We start from the raw sequence: 26,601 nt of genomic DNA on the forward strand, positions 1-26,601 counted from the left end.
AGGCTTAGCGATACTGCGGACTTTAATTTTTTTTTAAGAACTGCAACTAAAATATATTTTCATACAATGGCGACGGGAAAAGACAGTAATATATCCTGTATCCTTCATTATGCAAGATTGTACAAACAATGAAACGTATGAATATTATATCCTGAAAGGGGGCTCCAGGTCACGAAGCTACCTTTGTGCCGTATTTTTGTAAAATGTACCGGCAAACACAAAAGGTATTGCATACGACATTTTAGCAGATGAAATTTGCATAAATGCCATTTTTAAAATCCTTGTTCTCTTATTTTTCTGTCCTTTTGCTGCTTTGCAGTATTGTATACAATAACATGGTTTCATCATATCAACCCATTAGCGCCCACTGCGGGGCACGGGTCTCCTCCCACAATGAGAAGGGGTTAATGCCACCACGTTCGCATTCATGTAAATGTATGTATATATGTATATATATATATATATATATATATATATATATTATGTATTTTACATCCCTACTAATATTATAAATGTCAATGTAAGTTTGTTTGTTACGCTTTGCCACAAAAACTACTTAACCGATCCTCATGAAACTTTGTACACATATTCTTGGAAGTGTTAGAAGTAATATAAGATACTTTTTATCCCAACATTAAGCTCGGTTCCTTTGGGAGAGGGGATGAGTGTTTGACGATTTTACACCATAACTCCGAGTACTATAGCGGTTATTATATGTTTTAAATTTTGCACAAACTGTGGTTTGAGATAGAGGACAGAACTCCTCAGCGGACAGCAGCAAACCCCTCATTTAAGGCTTAGCGATACTGAATTCTTAAATTTTTTGTAGATCTACGACTAAATTTAATGCCACATCAAAAAACAAAATGAAACACAAGGCAGCAGCTAGTGTATGTATAAATATATTCATCATATCAACCCATTACCAGCCGACTACAGGGCACGGGTCTCCTCCCACAATGAGAAGGGGTTAGAGCTGTAGTCCACCACGCTGGCCCAGTGGGTATTGGCGGACTTCACACACCTTTGAAAACATTATGGAGAACTCTCAGGTATGCAGGTTTCCTCACGATGTTTTCCTTCACCGTTGAAGCAAGTGATATTTTAATTGTATAAATCACACATAACTTACAAGAGGTGCGTGCTGGGATTCGAACTCGCCGCCCCGGAAAGTGAAGTCGAAGTTCTACCCACTAAGCTATAACGACTTAGGTAAAATGGTTTATTTATAGTAAACCTCAAAACTGAACAAAATAAAGTAATAAAATAGGTACCTTACAATGCAGCTTAATTACTTCAGCGAAGACCAAAGAAATATAATTATTAGGTATTATATTATGAGGTATACTTACCTATTATTTTATATATAATACTTCGTTATCGTCTTGTAATGATCATTTCGCAACGATGTCAGGGTATCATCTTCATCAGGAGATATTGATTTTACAACGCAAAATAGAAATGAAATTACTTAAGCAAATTATGAATTGCACCGATTTTCATTGTCAATTACTTCTGCAAAGTAATTAACAGTGTACCTGGCGCAACGGTGAGCGATATGAATACAAAGTAGGAGTTCCCGGGTTTGCTTTCCGGCTGGGGCAATTAGGGAATTTATAATTTCTGAATTTTCTCTGGTCTGGTCTGGTAGGGAGGCTTTGGCCATGGTTAGGTACCACCCTACCGACAATTACGTGCTGCTCAACTATTTAATGTTCCGATGCGATGTCGCGTAGAAACCAATTAGGGGTATCACTACCATACTCCCTAACCTAGTTACGAGTAGCCCGCTACCATCTAAGATTCACTAAACATCAGGTAAGATTGCAGTCAAGGGCTAACTTGTAGTGGAATTTAAAAAAAAAACTAAAATAAAAATTCGCAGTTGTTGCTGGCAACTACTTTTAAGGACCAAAATAATTTCTCGCCCTATAAAAACCTAGGAATTTTTTGATCCACTTTAACGACCCAGCAAGTTATGCAGCAACCGTAGTATAATGGAACAGACAAAGACGTGCTGTCAAGCGATTTAGCGTTCGTACAATATTGCTATAAACAGATTATGGGTAACATCCATACCCCTAACAAGTTAACCCTTAAATGAATCGAAAGTCCAAGACATATCTTTGTGTAGCTGAGGCGATTTCTAAATGAAAGCTATTTTCTTCTTCGTAATTTTCGTATATTAGTTGTTAGTTAATATTATGTGGTTCCTCGTTCTTTGCTTGTATGTATTGTTTTATCATTTGTTTATTTATATATGTTACAAATTTGAATATCCGAGAGTAAAGTCGTTCCGTGAAGCGGAATTTATATGTTATTATCACCTTCTTCTGTAATTAAGTCATTTGCTTTAGAAAAGTCCTGAAAAGTACACAATGTAGAGACAGATAATCAGACAGACAGACAACTGTTAAAACTAGAGCGGATATCTTTGGGTGATGTTTTAAATACAATAAAACGAGTAATGTATGGTACAGAATTTAATTTTCATAACATAAACACACTATCTGTCCAATAATATTTACAATAGATTAGGGATCCATTTCGTGTTACCCACACAAATAACTATCTATTTTTTATTGCGATATCTAATTTTGAAGCAATATGTTCGTTAAACAAATATGGTGTTATTACAAAGATTATATACTTTTATATGAAATATTAAGTTTTAAGCATAAGACCATTCATTAAGAGAGTTTCACGCTGCGATTGTGTACTTTAGAAAAAATATACCTAAATTTTATTAATCTCAGAGCCCTGTCAAATTAGAAATGACTTATCTCGCGATGATTTGCTTTGCCGCATTCCTACGGATGTATTTGCACTCAAAGAACAATGACACGAAACACAAATTGAAAATATGCTAAATTCAAACCTGTTAAATGAAAAGACAACTAAAATAAAAATGTATTTGTTTCGGTAATAATCTGACGCTGCATGAAACTCGCCTATGATTATTGGTCCTTCTTGGAAAGAGTAACATCGAAATTTAATAGATTCCTTGCATGGTCCTCACCTTCTCCAACAATTAATAATAATTTACAACGCATTCTAAATACCTTTCAATTCACCATTACATGGTGATCGATTAACCACTCAATATAATTTTGATTTTATAAATTTTACGTATTTATTATTGCGATTAAGTTGTTATTTTTATATTTAAATATTTCACTTGTCGTAAAAAACAATTACAATGTTGACAAACAGGCTTAAAACAGAAAAAATAACAATCGGATTTGGTAAAGTAAAAAAGTCTTGTCTACACTTGTAATATTTAACTTAAACGAAATAACTTAAAAAAGTTAATTTAATTTTAATTACAAAAATGCGAATTGGAATATCTTAGGCATTTGGGCCTAGTGTGCTAATATACAATTAATTTGAAGCTCTCAAGACGGTAAAGAACGGAGATCTTACTAATTCCATTGCCCACTTTTATACTTTTTGCTTCAGAAGATGACCTTATAAAAACTTAGGTCTTTATAATCTAATCTTGATAGTTTCATCCGATAAAGTGCCTAGAGTAGATTAAATGTAGGCTAACTCTAAAAGTAAATTATCTCTATTCGAGTAGTCTTCTTGTTTTTCTTCTAAAACGTTTATAATGCCTTAGATAACGCCAAATAGTAGGTAGATAAAAGTATCTATAGTCTATATTAGTCACCTGGCAATACCTCTTGGTATTGTATTTACTCGTATTTACTTTTATAACTCTTCTCACAGGTTTTAACCTACAATGGTTAATCGTTCATACTCATTTAGTGCTAATTACAAATCAGAAACTAATACATTTAAATTATAGTGTAGATCGTATTTTTGTCTAAACGTAGAGTATTACCTTTAACTCGTTTGAGGGTGGCGAATATATAATTGTTTTAATTAAACACATATAAATAATGCAGTAAATTTCGCATTAACTTAATCCTACTAAATCTGTATCACATAACATTAGATTAATTTATGACTTAATTAAAATTATAAATAATATTCGTAACATTAATATGGCAACAAAACATGTTACTAGCTAAGCACCTAGATCAGTAGGATTTTAGGTATTTACATAACTGTACAATCGTTCCTATATATTTTGTATCACTGATGTTTAATTGTTATATTTCTCTAATATATTTATTGCCAATCAGCTAGTTTCAACATTGATAAGAGATTCTTCAAGTAATATTGACGACGATTTATACATTAAATATAAGGCTATTAAATTAACATGCGAAAGGTTGATAGAACCTACTTTAAGCACTGAAATCATTATTCAATTTTAATCTTATTTTTTTTTTCATTAAACTGTTTAACGTGAATACTATAAATTCTTTACGTTCTAAAATGCCAAATATGGTATCTAAAATTTCGCCAATTAATTCAATAACTTATACACTCCCGTCGAAGAGTCAATTTATTCTACTATAAAATAGATCCCGAATATATTTACAAATCGATAAACATTTTGATATGCTGTACATTACACATTAAAATGATATATTTTAAATGCATCTCTTTTATTTTTTATTTTCATCAAATACTTCATAATAACCTCTATTCTATTAATTATTATACTCTGTAGTTAATTTAGAAGCTGGCATTAAACACTAGTTTGAGACTAGCTACGCAGGACACTTATATTACCTAATTTTTTTAATTTATACTTCCACAGTAATATAAATTTTTTATAGTTTAATTTGTCTTTTACATAAGAGACTACACTTTTATCGTGCGCTATTATTATAATTATTATTAAAAAGACCTACAAAAGAGCTATCAACTTTAAGTTGTTTATAAATCGGTAGCACATCTGAGATTCTTTTTACTGTTATAAGCTATAATAACTTCGTTATTAATTGCTTGATTTATATTTATTACATCTAATAGTAGTACATATTTATATATAATATATACTACTATAGCGTAATTTGCTTTAATGCTTATGTTTCCCATGTTCTAAGAAAATTATTTATTTAAATTGTTAGCTACTAGATGGAGGTATATAATAGTGTTTGACTTAGGGTCGGGGCACGCTTTTACAGAAATTTAGGAGGAATGATAGTTTGTGCATGACCATGTAGAGTTATGTGTCAATATGAATGAAAATATTTGGTTTACGCTTCAATGCACTTTGAACCTGCGCTAGCATGTCCTGACCTTAAATAAAATATCAGAATTCTTATATTTATACGTTCTGCATCGACTGAACTCTCGTAATATTTCTTTTTCACATAAATATGTCTCCATCTTCACAGATTTGCTATCAGTTAACGCCAAATATAGCCAATAGTACATAATACTACTTCATAACATCTTGTCAAAGTCACATAAGTCCTCACATTCACTCAGATCACTTTAGTCGTATGATATGGACATTCTTAAGTAGTTTCACAGGGCTCCACTAAGGCTTATTGGTCTGAACTGATTTAAGTAATACAGAAACTGATATGTTGCAAAGCTGATGACAATGGAAAACAGGGGTCTAAATGCAGTAGCTGACGAGGTTCTTGGCGTTGAAGAGTATGTTGTTTCCTCAGATGTTTTGCTTCCTGTTGATAGAAATAAGTTATTCAATATACCAATCTCTAAAAGTTGAACATAAATCAAACAGGTGACGACTGGCCTATAATTATATATGCCGGCAAAATCTACAGTAAATGGTAATTAATTAACCCTAATATTAAGACATTTCTATTTAATTTTTTACCTGCCTAATTTTGATATGGCGCAAACAAAAAATTGAAACAAAGCTGAAGTATATTAAAACAAAAAATATGGAATCCTTACCAGTTTCCTCTATGCCAGAACCTTCTTCGCCTGAGCCTTCAGCGTCGTATGCAGCGTCGTCTTCATTATAACTTCTGCCTGACCCTGACCCTTCGTCACCAGCTTCGTCCCCTTGCATGAAAGCTTCAGCCGCTGGAGCTGATCCACCCCAGGAATGGGACACTAACAGCTGTAGGGAAAAAAAAGAAAAATTTAAATATGAACATGAGTAGATTTTTATTTGGATAAAGCATTTCTGGCTCTAACAGTGTTAGCAAAATGATTAGTTAAACGTTAAAATATTTTAATAATATAATGATTCGGTAACCATTTCAGGAAACATAATCGTACGTCCATCCGTCAGTACGTGTGTAGAGGCTTTTTTTCAGTGCCGGTTGTAAGAATCAAGTTGAAAATAATTGTGACAACAGTGCCGGCTAAAGTTGAAAATAATACTGACAACTGTTTTAAAAAGTTTCTTAGATAGTACAAAATTTTTAAATTCTTAGTTAAACACAAATGAAAATGCCACTCACTGACTGCTGTAAAAGCCTAACGTATACTTTCCACATGCAATCTTAGAATTTTGCATAAAGATCTTTTGGAACAAGTGAAATAAAAAACCGACATTGACATTGTTGTTTTTAGATATATGCCAATAAATTTGAATATATATTTTTAGTATCGATTCTAGAATGTAAGAAATCGGAATGCTAAAGACTGCATCCCTAGGTTTTCTTTTGATAAAATATACTTCACCTGTCGTGCTTGTCGCAACCTATCGCCCAGTGCCGCAACTCTGAAATCTTGATGAGTGCTTGCGGTAATCTCTGGATTGTACTTCTGATCACTTAGTGATGCTGAAGCGACCAAAGATTTCGTGTACCTGTATAAAATAGTATATATTAGTACTATCAAGGATTTTTTTATATTAACTTTTTAAATCGACGGCCTATTGGCGCAATGGGCAGCGACCCTGCTTTCTGAGTCCGAGGCCGTGGGTTCGATTCCCACAACTGGACAATATTTGTGTGAACATGAATGTTTTTCAGTGTCTGGGTGTTTATCTATATATTATAAGTATTTATGTATATTAATCATCAGTTATCCTAGTACCCATATCACAAGCTCCGCTTACTTTGGGATTAGATAGCGATGTGTGTATTGTCGTAGTACATTTATTTATTTATTTAAATTAATAATTATTTGCAATTAATGGAATCATTAAAATTAAACATTGCTTTCACTCTTTTGTCTTATATGGTGGTTTATTTTGTGTCTTTCCTCGCATGCTATGATGATATATTTTATAATTACGAGAAAGAGTAGAAAGTTAAGACTTTGTGGAATAGTTGCCGTCAGGGGGCTTACTTTTAATGAAGTATTATTTTGAAGTGTTACTTTCCATGACATTCTTTGACGTCCTAATAATTGTAATTATAATTCCGAAACATAAAGCAAAGAATAACAAGATTATACTGAGCGAAGACAGTAAGCCCCAGGTAAGATTATAAATATTAATCTGTTAAAATTAATATCATATTTTCAATATCAGAGATAAATATATAACTATATTTATATCTAGAATTGAAATACCTATAGTTATAAGTTTACGAATTTGGTTACCGCAATCATCACACTACGGTGTAATTCTTATGTACGCATCAAAAGTGCCACCTATGGGCCTACTTGAATGAAGATATTTTTGACTTTGACTTTAACTTTGACTATAATAATTTTAAAATTTTGTTTATTCTAAGTATGTACTCACTCTCCTATTGTCTCTCCATTCCAGCACTTTTCGGTATTCTCATTTGCGAAGTCAGGCTCGTCACACAATCTATCCGAAAGTCCAGCAAACAGTTTCTTGCTTGCAGCCAAAGTTGCAGCAAACTGTAGGAGTTCGGTATCAGGTGGTGGAGCTCGAAAGGCGTCTCGTCTTGTCGCTCCGGGGGTAGACCAGGATGATGGTGGGTTGGGGGCATCCACTGTGGATGGTGGTCCGCACTCTTGCCTTACCTACAACAAAACAGACATATTTATTGTTTGAATTCTGCCAAAAAAAATATCAAAAAAAAAATCCATATTAATCCTCAATAATATTTAATTATTGTATTTCTTACAATCAGTAGGTGCTTATACATAGGTGACTTAATGTCCTCAAACTCTACTGAGTTTATGTGGACAGTGCCCAATCCTCTGATGTTAAACAAAATTATAAAATTTAAGCGGGTAGGTGAATAAATACACCGCCAGCAGGTCCAGATACCGCACCATATAATGCAATCACACCGCCAGCTGTCAGGCGGCGCAATGGCATATACATGTTGTACCCAGATAAAGATATCAATAGTCTTCCAATTTCTGAAAATATTTTTTGGAACATTATTTATATTTTTTTCAGTAATAGACTAGGTAAAGCCAGGCTATTGAATAGTCTTGGTACAAAATTTCTTAAATATAGTTCTGATATAGATGCTGCCCGTGACATCCAACTTGTCATCTCGTACCTACGTCACTACGTATCATGTAGTTGCATGGATCGTGGTCACTACCACGATCCATGAAATCGAAATATCGAAATATCGACAAATCCTAAAATACTATCGTGGTATGTACCCGTTGAACTATATTTAAGAAATGTTGATTAACCAAGAAAATTTTAGTTTAAAATTTTTGGTACAAGATAGTTGGTTAATCTTTTTTATTATAAGTGTGAGAGTGTTTGTTTGGTTGTTTGTCCGTCCTTTATACCCTAGCTAAACAACTAGATTTTAGGCCGGAGAGTAAAACAGGCTGCTTTAAATCTCAGGTCAAATAAACGGTTCCCAAAGAATTTGTAAAATACTGTAATAAACACGGACGAAAAACGCGGGCAACAGTATTATATAGAATCGAAAGTGTTTCTGTTTGTTTGTTTGTTTGATACTCATTTTAAGCCTAATTTGATGTGTTTTTGTGTGTAATACAAAAGTGTCAGAAAAGCATTTAAACAAAATACTTTGATTCGACCTGGTAATCAAACCTATGACGATGAAATGCAAAGTCGAACATGAAAACCACTGGACAAACGAGGTAATTATTTACTTATTCTATTTATTTTTCAATTACTCATACAATTCTCGATATTATAAGTGCTACGCCATTTCAAAATACATAATATACATAATTACAAAATAAGCATTTATTCTTGAGGTACTTATTTTGCATAATTGTGTGTAATTTTTACGGCTGCAAAAGAAAATAGTTACTTACACGCAAATTGGCGCAAAAACAAAGTATTGCGTCTATAATTAAATCTACATGCTAGTGACCATTTAATGGGGCTTTTTATATTAATTACAGGCTCACTTCTGTGTTCTGCATTTTACGAATGTTTCGCAGACTATTGGAAAACATAGAGCCCTAATGCTAAACAGAACCCTATTATGGGTTATGGGTTATGAACCAGAACCCTATTATGGGTTATTAATATTATATATTTATGGGTTTTACGAAAGTCCTATAATTTTGTCAATGTATTTTTGTTTTTTTATTAATTATTATACAATAATTAATCTGTATCCCATTTCCACAACTATCATTATATTTTAATTAAATATAGATAACGATCCCTACTAGTGTCAAAATATACAATGTTGGCATTAGGAAAATCCTTCTGTGGATATCTATATTTTGAAGTTTTGTACTTTATCGTGTTTGAAATTTGTTACTCACCGGATCAATTTACGTCAATCGACGAGGGAAGTGACATTATTACTTGGTAGTAGTTTTTTTGGTACTCTAGTCGAGGTCTACTTATACACGCCGAACGGTTCCTATGAAGAAATGGCTTATGCTAATGGACGTAAGCAATATTGGTAGAAACGTGGGGCGTCCCGACTATCTATTTCTATTAGTCTTTGGCATAAAATACTTATCTTTCTCAAGAATGGTAATTTGTATTTAGTCTAGAGTGGAATGAAAAGTGTTATCAATTTTCTCCCGTTTGTTAAAACTTGTGTTACTAATTTGATAGAAATTATAAGAATCCCCTAAGCTTTTAATTGAAAGCTTTATATTATAGATTCTACATATTTTTGTGTGAGATATTGAAGAAAATTTACCTTTTTATAATAGATTTTTCTTAAGGTACTTGTCGAAGCTCTGATGAAGGACCTACTCGTACTTTGAAGCTAAACCCATATTATACAGATGTCAAAACGACTATCTGTTAACTTTCTGTTTACTACTAACAGTTTTGATACATGTTGATAATACAAATTGAATGCACCTGGAAACATCCAAAATGAACCTGTAAACTTTTCTGCGGTTGTACCAGCATAGATTTTTACTCTTTTTTATTTGTCCGTTTCACCCCCAAAGGGGCCCTATTACTAAGACTCCACTGTCCGTCCGTTTGTCTGTCTGTCCGTATGTCACCAGGATATTGTATGAACCGCGATATTAATATAATTGAAATGTTCACAGATGATATTTATGTTGCCGCTGCCAACAAAAACTAAACAAAAGAATAAAACAAATATTTAAGTTACATCAAATGTGATTTTTGTGGTCGTTTATGCTCGATAATGATTAATGACAACACGTAGACGATTGAATATTCACAGAATATGTATTCACTTTGCAAAGAATTAATGAAATTAAAATAAAACTTATATTCATTTAATTCCCATACAACAAACATGTTTCTTGCTGCTTTTATAGATAATGGTACGAAACCCTTCGTGCGCGAGTCCGAATCGCACTTGGCCGGTAAAATACACTGATTTAGTCCTTCTAAGTTACGACCACCGTTTAGCCTCGGTTATAGTTGTGATAAACGGACGTAAAAACAATCGATGCAAAGTTTATGCACAATAAACCAATTTGCATGTGCGCACACAACAACTATCGAGGTAAATAAACTATAACGGCGGTTTAATTAAAGTGTAAATGTCAAAATCGCTCTAACTTTTAATTAATAGAAATAACGCTAATAAAAACATGCAACCTAAGTCGTTTTATAGACTTACAAAAAGCGATACAAAAACGCTCGGAGGTAATACCGAGCGACAAAGTCAATCAATCAATACAGCGTGCAAAATACAACTTGTATTGAGGCCTTTGTAAAAATATGAAGATAAATTACACATATCAGTTTCAAGTCATTTGTCAGGAACGCGATTATTGTAGGCCCCCGGCGTATCGGTATCGGCTAGTGTTGCCAAGATTAAAAACGGGACTTGTCTTTATAGGTACAATGGCTACATTTGATATTAAAATGTGAGAGTTTCTGTTAATATATAGACTAGCGCTTGGCTTCAAACACACCTTATGATAGTTAGAAACCTAAGGTGGACTCAGGTACCCACCAGATGTATGTAATCTATAAAAACTTATTAAAAAGGTACTCATAATTTATAATTAATAGGTGATATGGATTGCGGTGATAGCCATTTGACAGTGGTTTTTAACTTGGCATCCTGTTCTTGGAGACCAAGTTGGATCCCCGGCACGCATTTCTAGCTTTCCGGAGTTATGTGCGTTTTTATTTTAAGCAGTTAAATATCGCTTGCTATAACAGCTTTCCTCACGATATTTTTTCTTTCACTTGATGCATGAACGCTTCATAAGTGCCTGTGATAGGTCTACGTGAATAAATATTTTTAAATTATGTATTTTCGAATCACGAATTTTTAGTTTTGTTGGGTACCTGGATCAATTAAAACGGGACGTCCCGTAAAAAGTTAACAGCTGGCAACACTAGTGGCGGAGTTGTGCGGAAATAGACGGGTTCGTGTGAACGCCCTTACCGACGCGCGACACACGCAAATAAACCACGCACCTCGCCGCAGACGCAAATAGTCGCGCACTTTGCGTAGTTTCAAGCGTAATTCCGGCCAAGTGTGTAAAAAATCGCACTGAATGTGCAATTTCAAACACATTTTTTAATTCCACCACAAGTTAGCTATAATGCAGTCTTTGTTATATGATAGAGCTGTAACAGTTAGTAATATATAGAGCTTTTGTGCAGTTCGAAAATGTACTATGCCATGCCTCCAAGCAACATTGCTGTGTTCTGGTCTGAAGGGCTTGATTGCCTACCTTGAACTTAATAACACCATACGCATATAAATAAGGAATCTTTTGACATTTGAGACGATAATAGAAAAACTAGAAAACTATACAAAATTTGTTTTGCCCTTGTTGTCGTTACTTGGTCCTATGCACTATACAACATACCTCTTACAATATGTACTCTGAATTTTGCGTAAAAACATAATCAAACGATCACAAAGTCCAAGGGCCGACCGCAAACCGCATACTCGTTTAGCGTATAATTTAATACAAGCATTTCGAAAAAGAACACGTACGTAATTACCGGCAAGTAATGGGATTTAATGAGACGATCCGGGGTAGAAAAAAGATTTTCTTGTATTGTATTCAAGAGCGAGATAACTCTAAAATGTTAAAAGTTTACGTTGATTGCATTTAAATAGCTAAATGAGGCCAGTTTAACCAGACGTTGGAATTCTTATAGTTAAATCAAATATGATAGATAGATAGACAAAGTGTTTATGCCACAGATTAAAACAAGAGATTATATAAATAATTAAAAAAGAAAATGCGTAAATGTTTTTATGCATTGCTTTAAGCGATCTCCTTAAGACAACCCTTGATGAATGAATCAATTTAGGGAAAACAATTTAGTACAACAGATTCCTAGATAAGCAACAGATGGTATGTTTGTTATTACCGTTATAATTTTTATCGTTGTAAAACCTTTTGCAGAGTTCGATAATTTGAAGCCGGCAACATTTTACATCTATCATTAATATTTCATGGCCCGTCCATTACAGGGCGAGAGTCTCCTCTCAAAATGATAAGGCCTTACGCACCTTGCTTGATGCTAGCCAAGAGCGGTTCTGTAAACTTAACCTTGCTTGATGCTAGCCAAGAGCGGTTCTGTAAACTTAACCTTGCTTGATGCTAGCCAAGACCGGTTCTGTAAACTTAACCTTGCTTGATGCTAGCCAAGAGCGGTTCTGTAAACTTAACCTTGCTTGATGCTAGCCAAGAGCGGTTCTGTAAACATAACCTTGCTTGATGCTAGCCAAAAGCGGTTCTGTAAACTTAACCTTGCTTGATGCTAGCCAAGAGCGGTTCTGTAAACTTAACCTTGCTTGATGCTAGCCAAGAGCGGTTCTGTAAACTTAACCTTGCTTGATGCTAGCCAAGAGCGGTTCTGTAAACTTAACCTTGCTTGATGCTAGCCAAGAGCGGTTCAGTAGACTTAACATGTTTGTTGTAATATTGGCGATGATAAGTGATATAGCAAAATATGTAAAAAAAAAACCGACTTCATTGTAATAATGGATTTAGTTTATTCATAAAAAAGGTGCAAACAAAAATATGCAATTTCGTTTAATTGGATGACCTCATTTTTCCAGTTATTTTGATTCACAAACAATATTACTGAACCCCTGCATTTAATGAAATTAAATTTTCTTATATTAGTGCCATAGAGATTTCTAAGGCACCAATATATATAAATAACATAAATTTTTGAAATCAGCTTAGAAATCTTGGATTTCTAAGGTAGCAAACATATTAATTTATTTATTTTATTTATACACTTTATTGGCACACCACAAATAGAAAAAAAAACAATGGACACAACAAGAAGAAACTTAAAAAGTAGGATACAAAAGGCTTAGAAGCGATCGCTTCCAGGCAACCTTAGGATTAGTAAAACCAAGGGAAATCGATTGGTGGGGTGTATTATTATTATATACATACTCGTACCTACGAACAATTACACACTAATACTTATCCAAGCATATCCCTACTAATACTATAAATGTGAATGTAAGTTTGTTTGTACGCTTTCATGCAAAAACCACTGAAGCGATCATCACGAAACTGTGTACACATATTCCTGAAGGTATTAGAAGTAATATAGGATGCTTTTTATCCCGAAAATAAGCTCAGTTCTCTTGGGAGAAGGGAAGGGGGGAAGTGTTTGACGATTTTACACCAGGCTTAGCTATCCTAAATTCATAAAGTGCTGCCACATCTATGAGGCACATGTCTTTCGAAAAACAAAAACAAAAGCGGACAAAGTCGCGGGCAACAGCTAGTATGAAATAAATACAACCGAAATTTAATCGTCCTCCTTGTTTGACGTCCGTTAAAAATAACGAACATTTAAGATTAAAGGACATGTCTGGCAACGGTTATGATAAAGTGATGGGTTATGCAATACACGATAATAATATTATCGTGTGGTTACGCATATATTAATACTGATTATAAGATGTCCATGAATGGCAACCGATGACTAATCCCATTGTTCTATGTTTAATTATAATAAAGTGTAACACCTTTGTTCCTCTTGGTACGGCCAAGCCACTATTTATTCAGGTATAATTTTTAATCACTGACGCAAAACAGGTATTACAGGTTTAGCGTGTGTTTAAGTGTATCTATCTGTGGCATCATAGCTCCGAAACGAATGGACCGGTTGAATGCGATTAATTTCTTTTCGAAAACTGACATAAATTAAATAGTTCTGAACTGCAATAATTTAGGATTAAGTTCAGGCCTTTGAAAAATCATGAGCTCATTTCCCACGTGATAAAAGGTTTTTACCTCAAAGTTTAAGAATTTAAGAAGTCCACCAAGTTTGAAATAAATCGGACCTGTTAGTTAACGGGCCGATTAATTTAAAACTTGGTGGACTGTTATTTCCTTTGAAGACTCCGAAGCGTTTAGTAAAATTTAAAACACCATCAAATCAACAAAATCATAGCCGCGAAGATTTTTTATCTGTGGAATTAGGATATTTCTTGATAGAATGATTTGTAAATTTCTTAATTCAAAATTCAAAATGTATTTATTTCAAGTAGGCTTAATATAATCACTTTTGAAACGTCTTAAATATTTGTTTTTGTCTTATTCCCTTTTATTACTCGTAATCAAGCTCAAGCGCTTTTTTTTGCAAAAAGACAACTTTTTTTAAATTAGGTATCAAGAAGATGATGATGGATTAATAAACCTATACGGGATACGGCAAAACAAATAACCTCGAAGAAGAAGTAGCGGGTAAATGCAAGTTCTTAACAGAACCTATGGCTGCCCGCACATATGTCAATATTCCGCATATTGTGAAGAATATTGCGAGTGTGAGGCGCGTATTGAAGAGTTTGGAGTGCTAATAAAAAAAATTGTCAATATTTCATCATCACCATCATATCAACCCATTACCGGCCCACTACAGGGCACGGATCTCCTCCCATACTGAGAAGGGGTTAAGGACGTCCATCACGCTGGCCCAGTGCGGATTGGTGGACTCCACAACATTTTGAGAAAATTATTGAGAACGGTCAGGAATGTAGGTTTCCCCACTATGTTTTCTTTCGCCGTTGAAGTGATATTTTAATTAAAATATTTTTAATATTTATATTGTAAATAGTATAGACTGTGTGCGGGTAACCTATCACGAATCATATCGGATCTCTATACCTTACGGAACAGACAATCGCTTGATTAATATGCAAGATTATTATAATTATGTTACCACTGAATAGGGATGTAAAGGAACCGATAACGCAATACGATAGTTTCTAAATACGAAAAGAATACGAAAAGCTTAACTACCTACTTAAAACTTTTATTAGGCATACATTTTAGATTGATTGAAGTCGGCATTACAAAAAGCGGTATGTATGCAATAACCTTTATAGAGTCAATCAACCTAACGAGAAATTTAACATTAAAAGTGTCACTAAAAGAGGTGTGGACTATAATACTTGCAACCAGTGGCGTGCATTGGGTTCCTCACCAGGGTATATATACTGCAGGGAAATTGAATATAACGGCTAAAATTCTTCTCCTATACGGGTTATATATATCAATTTTATGGTATACAGTGCTTTTGCGCATGTATGAAGTGCACACCACTGGTTGCAACACCATATGTATTGATTCGTCTACATGAAATAAGCAAGTAAGGTGGTTTTTGTGGTCCCAATAAGACCTTTGCCTATTCTATATTTGTTGGAAAGTAGGCACATTATTAATTGGGCGGTCGAGTAAAATCGGAGGTTGATTAACTTAAGCTATCAACAGTTGTGGGTAGAGCCTTTTTCCCTATGAGAGATTCAGAACGAACCAACCGGCAGTCTCATAATGATGAATAACTAGAAATAAGAAGGTACACTTTATATTTTACTAGCTGTTGCCCACGACTTCGTCCGCTTTTGTTTTTCGAAAGACACGTGCCTCATAAATGTGGCAGCACTTTATGGATTTAGGATAGCTAAGCCTGGTTTAAAATCGTCAAACACTTTCGTCCCCTCTCCCAAGAGAACTGAGCTTAATTTCGGGATAAAAACATCCTATATTACTTCTAATACCTTCAGGAATATGTGTACAAAGTTTCGTGATGATCGGTTTAGTAGTTTTTGCATGAAAGCGTAACAAACAAACTAACATTCACATTTATAATATTAAGCAGGGATACTTGAATCAATAAAACGTAAGATTTACATGTAGTAATTATTACCACTGTGGAAAGTTTATTGTAATAACGTTTCTCAACTTACATATTCAGTGACTTTTGAGTCGTGGGCGTTTAAGTAGCCTCTTGTGTGGGGAAGTACATATCGATATGTTATTTTTTAATCTAGCGGTGAGCCTAAATCTACCAGCTCGGGTTATATAACCACTTTTAAGCGATTGTGCGTAAAACTTCTAATGTAAGTTCGCAAAGAATTTTACGAGTATTATTAAATGTTACCCACATTTATTTTACTTTTTGATGTTGGTTGTTTAACCACAAGTTATAATAGCGCTTTTTTAAACAGGAGATAAGGTTTCTTACAAAAAAGTTATCTAGGAACATTCAAAAATAGTGCATAACATCGGCACGGACTAAACCACAAGCTTATGTAAGGTAAAAAAAATCCTTTTTCATTATGGATCGTCGGTACCTATCTATAATTGCAAAGTCATAGTAGGTGTTGCAATAGAGAAATATTTTACATAGATTTTATCGACTATCGTCCCATCACTAGAAGGTGATAATTAATATGAATATTGCGTCCGTCCGTTGTTGCATCACTTCGATCGGACGACGCGACAAAAACTAAAATTGAAAACTAGTTGATGTTTTGTCGATTACTATTTTACGCCTATTTTAATGGTGTTATATAATCTACTTATTTGCATAAAGTTTGTAATAAATATACAGTTTTAATTGGCGTGAGCTAATGTCATACATAATTACGAACTTTTTGTATTAATTATTGAATATCACTTGACACCAGATAAAATCAAAATGTCCATTACACTGATAGTATAATATGTAGGTACCTACTTATAATTTTAATATTATTATTGTGGAAATTAGCTGTACCCATCCACGCTGCAGCTGTACTAGCACAGAGTACAGATAGTCAGTAGAGTCACAATAACTGGGATCAACGGCTCAACGTGCTCTCCGAAGCATGGCAGGCGAAACTTTATTTTTCGACGCGGGAATCGAACTTAGGGCCTTGTGATCCAAAGTGGAACCTGCTAACCACTAGACCATAAAGGCAGGTCCGAGATCATTCAAATCATTCTGAAATTGAAATAACTGGAACCTGACGTGACCTATAAATCGCTTCGCTAGGTAGAGGTCTTTTAATGAACACCCATTCCACAGCTGGTTGAATGCAAGCTAGTTGTTAAAAAATTCACTCAATATTTGAGGCGGAAAAGTACAAAACTGAATAAAACCAAAAACAATTGACAAAAGCTGGTTTCACTGTAAAATGTAACTAAAATAAAACTTTGTATTGTTTCAGCTACAACTTTTTTCTGACGTAAAAGGAAGTCGGTAGCGGAGAGCTTTTGTCACAGAAAAAAACAACCTTTTTTAGGGAAACAGTTGCTAACACGAAATAGGTACCTGCTATTAATAAAGTCCTGACAGAACATTGCCAAGACAAGAATACAGTTACAAGTCACAACTCCTCGGCCTCCTGCGGTTTTCGTACGAGGCGGCCAAGGAATATAATAGAGATCAGGCAACAGCGCTCTCTTTGCTACTACTACCTTCTACTGCGATCACCAAGCGTGGTGATTATGGGAAAACCCTCCCGTTGAGAGAGGCTTTTAGTCCAGCAGTGGACTGTTATAGGCTATTGAAGGCTGTCTGAAAAGTCTTGACTCTAACAAACATTCCGAATGTTTGTTAGAGTGCTCGACATTAAAACGACCATTTTCACTTGCGCCTGCCACGGTCTATCAGAAATTCTGCATGGACGAACTTGCTGACATAAAAATTCAGCTCCCGTATGTAGGTACCGTTCACAAAACTTGAAAAGGAGTCCATGGATTGAATATTTTTTTTTACATCGTTGCATTTTATCATGTGTTTTCTGTCCCGAGTCAGACTGAGGTATACTGAAGCGTTGAGGGCTTAAGGCTTCAGCTAGTTTGTTTAAAAAAAAAACCCAAGTGTTTTATTTTTTTTAAATTCCTACTAACTAGTTTTCCATTTTCTCATGCAATATGTTGTAAAACTGAACGTAAAACCATCCTTATCATAAATAACGGCGTATGGCTCAACGTGATCGGCTTAACGCCGTTTTCTAGCTCTAATTTATAGCCGCTTACAACGGCCATAAAATCGCATCCGCTGCAAAATAACTAATTTATTTATATGGGCCTGCAAATAATAACAAATAGGCTATTTTATTATTCATTACATTAGAATAAGCTAAGTCTGTAATCATTTTAACTTGGAAAATGGAATATAGGTAATTAGATACTTGCTCGGTAAGTTATATCTACTAATTACTAGGTATTCAAAGCGCTTTCACAGTGTAAGTTTTGAAGTTAATAAGTTTACGAAACGCCTCTATCACAAAACTAGAGGCGTTTCGTAAATCTGTCTTCTATACTAGATAGTTGGCTAGCTAGTACAACTAATTGGTGTTTCTTTTTTTATTTTACCGAGGCTCCTAAAAAGGAGATTCGTAAAAACTAATCGCAAGCTAAGTAAAAAAAAATAATAAGAGATCTTTAAGAAAATTGCAATAATGCCAAAGCCGTCCGTACAAAGTGACGGATTTACACTTACTTCCATCTTACGTTTCCATTCCTTTTTAAACAAATAGGTTATGTTTCAATCTTTTTAAGTATGTTAAAAAACTCATCTTATTTTTTGAGTTTTTTAACATACTTAAAAAGATTGAGTAATTTAAGTTAGTCAATAGAAAATGCATTCGGAAATCGAAATTAAAATCTCGTGATCCGATGTCGAATCCTACCTCGACGAGACGGTTAATTGAAATATATGAAACGATGGAACGCATATGATAATTTTGAATTCCGTTAACTTTCACCTATGACCAAAGCAATAAAATCGGGAAACCAGTTAATATAAAAATCGGTAGTGGGCTGAATTTATCATAGCTATAAAGACGTATTGAAGTTTAATAAATAAGTGTGATGCGGCCATCAATAAATTGCGTACTCCAAAGGCCCGGCGCCTACGCACCTTATGACCCATGTACGTTAATAGCCCTAGAGACAGCCGTAAAAACATATTAAATCAAAATTGTTGCCCTGACACGCGTTGCCTGTAAATTAAGCAAATCAGATGTATTTTTCTCAATGTACAGAATGTCATAGTTATCGCTAAGCGATTAGACACCGAACGTTCTACCTCAGACTGCATTATCATTTACTACCATATGAGATTGCAGTCAAGGGCTAACTTGTATTGAAATGAACAAAAACTAAGATTATATTTAATAAATTTAGAAAACTAAGATATATTCAATATCTTCTGCCTTTTCGTCATCATCATAAAACATTGTATGTTGTTTATAAAGGTAAAAATATTTCATAGTGAAAAGTGAACCGGCCATAGCCAAGTGGATAAAGCTTCGGGTTCCCTTTCGGATGTCTAAGTTCTTTCTCCGGCACGCACCTTTTACTGTCGAAGCTACGAGTATATGGTGAGTTTTAATTCAAAACATTAAACTTGCTTTGACAGTGAATGAAAACATCGTGAGGAAACCAGCATTCCCAACAGTCTCTGATAGAGTCAGATAAAGTTTTCAAGGCCGTGTGAAGTTCACAAATCCGCACTTTGCCAGCGTCGTTGACTATTTCCGAAAACTCTTCTCTTTACGAGACGACACCATAGAGGATGATGATAATGACATCATGAGTAGACTATATTTTAAGCCTGTAATCACGCGAACAAAGATTCGAATCCAAATTTAAAGAGGCACAATATTTAAATAATCCGTAAGAAATAACCACGTACGAATATTATCATAAAGATAGATTGAAGTTTAATAAATAAGTGTGATGCGGCGATTCATCAATAAATTGCTTCATAAAAGCCCGGCTCGAGCGGCGCCTACGCATGCCATGACCCAAGCATAAAATATACTAGCCATTAGCTGCATTGTTGCTCACGTAAAATAAATGTATTTTATTGCAAAACACATCAACAGTAAATGCTAGTCAAGGCGCTAATAAATTGATTGCTTTACATAATACTACACTATGTAAACAAAGCACGTAAAATATCAGGTAAAGGGAGGTAAAAAATAACGGATTAGATAAGTATAGATACATATCATATCAATAGGAATTTTAAGTAGTAGTAATGCTCTACTTCTTGAGACCGAGCTCGTCCAAGATAGTACTACCGACATGCTCATATTTTCCACCAAGCTACATTGTTGTGTTTAGGTCTGAAGGGCGTGGCTGCCCGGGTAGTAAATGCTAAAGGGCACATGAGGCTGAGAACCTATACGCCTCAGGTGGACACAGGGCAGCAAGTTGTAAGACGTGTTTCTTACATACCCTTCGAAGTGTTGCTATGTTTATAAGCCATGGTTTTTCAATTACCAACAGTCGGGCCATCCTTTTGGTTCCTCAATAATTACTATTAAAAAAAAAAACACTTGAATTCGTTTGTTTGTTTGTTTGTTTTAAGTCTTTATTGCACACACATATTTTATATAAATTAAACACAAATACAGAAGAAACTTAAAATAATAAAAATAAAATAGAGCGTGCAAAGGCGGTCTTATCACTAAAGCGATCTCTTCCAGACAACCTTTGACGTTCGTCTTCAACTTAGGGTAAAAAGATACAGGATGGTCATTCTTCCAGATGAATAAAATGGTATATTATTGCAAAATGTGTAGTTAGGAATGGCTTTAAAACAGACAGACAAACGATGATGAAGTTGTGGCACATACAAGAGATAAAGAGTCGTGCAATTAGTGACAAAAATAAAAGATTTTTAAGAATAATATACGAAGGCCTATTTAAGAAGCCAGCCAACAATACATAACGTATAAGCGATTTATAAATAAAATACTTTTAAGGGAACTAAAAATGTATTAAATTTCATTGGCTGCCCGAATTTTCTTCCTAATTATTGCTATAATGTAAGCATAAATTAATTTATAAGCGGCCGCCACAGACGCTACAATTTTCACGGCGACGCCATTTTTACGATGTTTGAATTGCCTTTAAATTACGCTAATTTCCATTTACGCATAATTAAACAAAGCCGTAAAATAAATGAGTAGCATTTGTAGAGAGAAAGCGCGCGCGTGGGTGGACGCCGGCGCTTAGCAGATGCAATACGAGCCTTTTATTATACCTACGAGTAACTGTTTTGATACACGCAATGATAAGCCAATTATATTTGAGGCCTCCATTGCAATTCGCTAATCTGCGGTTCTGCGGTAAAAGTATGTATATATGTATGTATAATATATACAGACATTCAAATATATATCAATTCTTAGTTTGAAGTAAAATGTTTAGATCCTAATAAATACTATAAACTGGGTGCCATAAAGTGTCATAGGAAAGTAGACGTAGTTCGACATGCAAAAATTTTGCAAGCGTGGCATAAATTTTGCAAGCAATATCTATATATTATTTACCAAATGTGCTTTTTGTTGATTTACAATGTTATATCCCTTTTTACCTATATAAAGCTATAATCTCAGCATGTAAGGTATGCTATTTTATATTTTAGTATTATAATAGCTTAAAATAAATGTTGCAATTCCTGTTTCTATTTCAAGAGAAAAAACGCTTACGCTTTAGCCGCGTGTGTTGGCTGGCTATCATACGTGTGCGACAAAAATACTGTACCTACTTTAGTCGAACTAAAAAAAGTCTGCGGAGTTGTTAGTTAAGAATTTTGTATGTACACCTTAACATCACGCGTAGTTATAACATCACATGAACACGTAGTTCTGGAGATAACGAATAGGAAAATAATATCGTATTTTATAAGTATGTGGTCCTCGTTGCGTTTGTAATAAGCGTGACTGGAACCGAGTAGCAAGTTTACGTCTATAAGTACGCGGTTTTTAAACTATAGTATAATAAGATTCCGTTTTGCTTCTTAGATACGCGGATAAAACCGCGAGGAACACGGAGTCTCTATTATTAGTTATTCTATGGCTCTGTTTTCAAAATGGTGAGATGGACTGCGAGGTGACATCGTAGACTATTAAAGATTAATCGCCAGACTGAGCTTCACGCGAGAAACTACTTGAGATTAGAGAGTTTGTACTTTTTATTTTCTTGTATGTGACTAAGCTTGTTGCACATACTTTTAACTTATACTTCATTTACATTCGGTCCACAATACACACTGGGCCAGCGTGGTGGACCTTAACCCCTTCTCAATATGGGAGGAGAGCCGTTTCCTGTAGTAGGCCAGTAATGGGTCGATAGGATGATGATAATGATGACATACGTTCGGGTATCAGTGTATAATCTTACGGACCTCTTACCTTTAATACTAGGTTTGAGAACAAGGTAGTAGATACTGAGTGATTCGTTTGAAATTTGCGATATCGTTCTCGGGAAAGTAGAGACGTGGGCGGCACTGTGGCGCTTCTCAGCTGAGGTTAATTCGATAGCTATATCACCCGTGTCGATGACTTTTGAATATCACAAAATATTATTTAGATAATAGCGAAATTATACAACATCTATGCTTAATATATTTAAATTAGTGATTTTTATAACTTGACTATGACTTTTATTGGTTAAAAATTAATAATTTATTTATGGGTGGATGAACGCATTGTTCAGATATTCTAGTTTTATTGTTTGATAGTTTAAAATAATTTATAAAGTTTTTATGCTATAATTTATACAGTTATTGCAAGATCGCGGGCGTCGCTTTAGAAATTCGCATATTTTTACATAATATAAAGATAGAAAAGTTGTAGCTATGTGCTTTTGTAGCCAAAAAAAATGGTGGAATGCAAGTCAGGTAGGTATGCTCTTATTGTTGTCCCAACATACTGAAAGATTTATCAACTCGAATGCGTCAACGGTCATCAAACTATCGCCATTTTTGTCAAAAATTAGCGCCTTTAGAAAAATTATTATGGCACATTAATATGATAGACCTTTTTAGTTTTAATTTTAACTTGTTAGTTGATCTCCAAGCATTTTGTGGTTAATGTTATCGTTTATGTGTTTATATAAAAGAGTTCGAATCCCATACTGGTTAAAATATCACTTGCTTCGACGGTGAAAGAAAACATCGTAAGGAAACTTGCATGCCTGAGAGTTCTGCATAATGTTCTCAAAGGTGTGTGGAGCCCACTAATTCGCACTGGGCCAGCGTGGTGGATTACGGCCTTAACCCCTCCTTATTGTGGGAGGTGATCCGTGCCCTGTAGTGGGCCGGTAATAGGTTGATATGATGTGTTTATATACTCGTAGTTTTGGACTCTTTATTGGTTTATGTGATAAAAAACTATATTACTATCTTGTTATACATAATAACATAACTGTTTGTTTCCCTGGAAAAGCTAATCAATTAATCCTCAATAGCCTATAACAGTCCACTGTTGGACTAAAAGCATCTCCCAACGGGAAGGGTTGCCCATAATCACTTTGTTTAATTCTTAGGAATACCAAGTGTAAATGTCTCATTCTCTCATTTTTGGCTTTTAAATTTAATATTTACATTTAACTGAGGCAGCAAATAGTATTCATCCTTATTTATTCATTAGGTGTGCGTAATGTATAATTTATAAATTCAATGCGTCAAAACGATTATGTGTATAATAAATGAAGTGATATAATTTTGGTTTTTTTTAAATGCATAAATATATTGCATGAATGTAATGTGTATAGAATAACGGTGAACAATATTATGGAATCTTTACTGTTACACGTCAGTTAGTAAAGCCAAGCGCGGTCAGCGTGCGCCGGTACCCGGTTATCGGTTTTCGGACGAATCCCGAGTTTCGTCGCAACCTAGCAAGTTATGATAGTAAGCACTCTGATTGCTACTATAACTTCTCTATTATAAACCATATAGTTTGTTGCCTGCTACCTTGTTACTGTTGAAATTTTGATGCGTATGCTTGAAACGAATTGTTGGCCTACTTCAGGGCTCGGGTCGCCTCCCAGAATGAAAAGGTTTTTAGTACGTAGCCCGGCACGCTCGCCAAGTGTGGATTGGCAGACTACAAGTTTCCTTGCGTTTCCTTGTTTGCCCGTTAAAGCAAGTAATAATTAAGTGCTTAAAGTTCGACAAGTTCGAACTCGGTCTCACCGAAGGAGAGGCCGATATCTTATCCACTAGGCTATTACCATCTTACATCGCTTTGTTAAAGATGTTTTTATTATTGTTTACGCTCTAATTTCAGAATTATATTCCTTATTTTAGGAAAATCATAAAAGTAAACAGTAATTTTAAAATATTACCGCCTTGCGCACTTTGTATTACATTTGATGTGTCTAAGAAGTTTTACCAAAAATCGTAACCGAATTCTGTATATTATGAACTAAACAATAGTCGAATGTATAGGTCTACGTACGTTTATTATTGAAATGCCTAAGAAGAAATATTAAACTTAAAGGAAAAAATAATAAAAATCACTTCAGAACGAAGTGAAATCTTAAAACACGTTAAATTAATAACGTTTTCTTATAAAAGTCGTGCTAAAAAATCGCTACATTATACAAACGAATTTAAAATAAATACAATGTAAAATGAAATAAAAGAGCGAACTGTGCCGAGAGTGGAACCCAAACCTATTACCATGAAAATTGAAAGTCAACATTTTCCGAGACTTCAGCCTTTTACCTACTATAAAAGCCTTTTCAGTCTTTTGAAACAGTTTTGTAGAATAAAACATTTTCCTATATATTTTTGGATTAAACCAAGTTTCTTTGATTATTCAAAAAGGTTTTAACTTAAGTGAATGATTTGCGGATTGTGATTCTTTCATATCAAAGTATATAATGAGTTTACAAGTATTATTCAGACTAGTTAAGTATCTGCGTAAAGAATGTAAGGCAAATTAAACCAATCATACAACCAGTTGATGAGAATAATTATTATTATTTATTGACTAGTTGATTTCATCATCTTCATCGTATCAACCAGCTGTCGTCAACTGCTGGACTTTTCTTCTGGTCTTTTGTAGGGAGTTCCAAATACCACGGTCTTGTGCCGCTTTGGTCCAACGGCTCCGTGCGACTCGTTGATGTCAACTGTCCACCTCGTCGGGGGCTACAAACGCTGCGTTTATCATCTGCGTTTTTTACATTAGTTGTTTTAAGTAGACAGAAATGGGCGGCTAATTTTCGGTTATCGTCACCGAAGAATAATGTCGATCGTCGATGAAGAATAATAAATGGAACATCTGAATATTTTACTGCATCTTTCATTGTTAATAGTAGACAATCAGAGTATAAGAGTACATTCACCTTCGATCGTATGTAAATTATTTTAATCCTTTCCGGCTACATGTTCCTCATTAACTCCATTCAGAGTCACAACGGGTCCGGAATCAGTGTCCTTGATGTATGAATGACAGTATAATCAGTGAGTCAACGGGATGTCTGTGTTTTGTCTGCTACTATCGCTAATGCCACTCTATTGTCTTTGCACTTTGTTTAGTGTAATTTGGGCGTATATTATCTTAATCATTGAATGTATGAACCAAGTAGTAGTAGTTGTTTTTATTTAACAATAACTGTCCAAATTTAAACAGCATTTCATCTGGTTGTTTATGAGTCCTACCTACTTCAAATGTATTGGACATATGGATTCCAAGAAACTGTCATATTATATCTGGATTTTAGAAGTGGAAACTCGCATTATTGTCAACGAACGCTTTCCATGAGCTGTATGTATATGTACACAGATTCAGTTACCACATCTATCGAAAGTCCCCAGAGACTACCCTGCATGTTTTTTATACTGTTAAGAAGTATCCAGAACAAGATGAGCACAATAACACACACACATTTTGGCAACGCAAGCTGTGAAAGTATCAGTAGAAGCCAGTTTAGCTGTCTATACGCTCTGATCTGATAACATCACGCTTTTTATCCTTTGACTCTGGCAAGAATATTGATCCAGAACAAACTTCACCGATAGCCAGACTAGGATTCGGTCAAAGCGAGGTTGAGTAGATAATAGCGCTTTTCTCATTATCTGAGTTGCATCGCTAGATACGGTATTACACATTTCTAAATACTTTTCACAGATAAAAAATGTAGGTACATAAAATACCGAAAAATTCAGGATTATCAACTATTTATTTCTGCGTTGAACTAATTAGTGACCCATTTCAGATTATTCCATCCAAAAACACTGTTAGAAATACTTAAATGGAATGAATAAGTTCTCTTAAACGGCGACAATATGGCTGCGAGTTGAGCGATATTGGTTGTGTGACTAAGTAACATTATCAAAGGTCATTTCTGTTTGGAAGTTTAATATTGCAGACGGCCAATTGTCTTTATGGCACCGTTTAAGCTAATTAG

The 26,601-nt window shown here is 34.6% G+C and overlaps 1 protein-coding gene across 1 annotated transcript in view; it reads right to left on the minus strand.

Annotated features, from left to right (window-relative positions):
• Positions 1-4,308: 4,308 nt before the first annotated feature.
• The window catches only part of LOC120623498 (division abnormally delayed protein), a 169,621-nt gene continuing 147,328 nt past the window's right edge, over positions 4,309-26,601 (minus strand). The window contains exons 6-9 of the mRNA XM_039889544.1: positions 7,538-7,785; positions 6,526-6,652; positions 5,788-5,956; positions 4,309-5,549 (exon numbers count right to left, since the gene is read on the minus strand). Of these exons, the coding sequence (XP_039745478.1) occupies positions 5,389-5,549; positions 5,788-5,956; positions 6,526-6,652; positions 7,538-7,785 (705 nt within the window). The 3' untranslated portion in view covers positions 4,309-5,388. The remainder of the gene's footprint in view (positions 5,550-5,787; positions 5,957-6,525; positions 6,653-7,537; positions 7,786-26,601) is intronic.

The sequence above is a fragment of the Pararge aegeria genome, chromosome 4 (assembly GCF_905163445.1).
Source record: "Pararge aegeria chromosome 4, ilParAegt1.1, whole genome shotgun sequence".
Classification (NCBI taxonomy): domain Eukaryota; kingdom Metazoa; phylum Arthropoda; class Insecta; order Lepidoptera; family Nymphalidae; genus Pararge; species Pararge aegeria.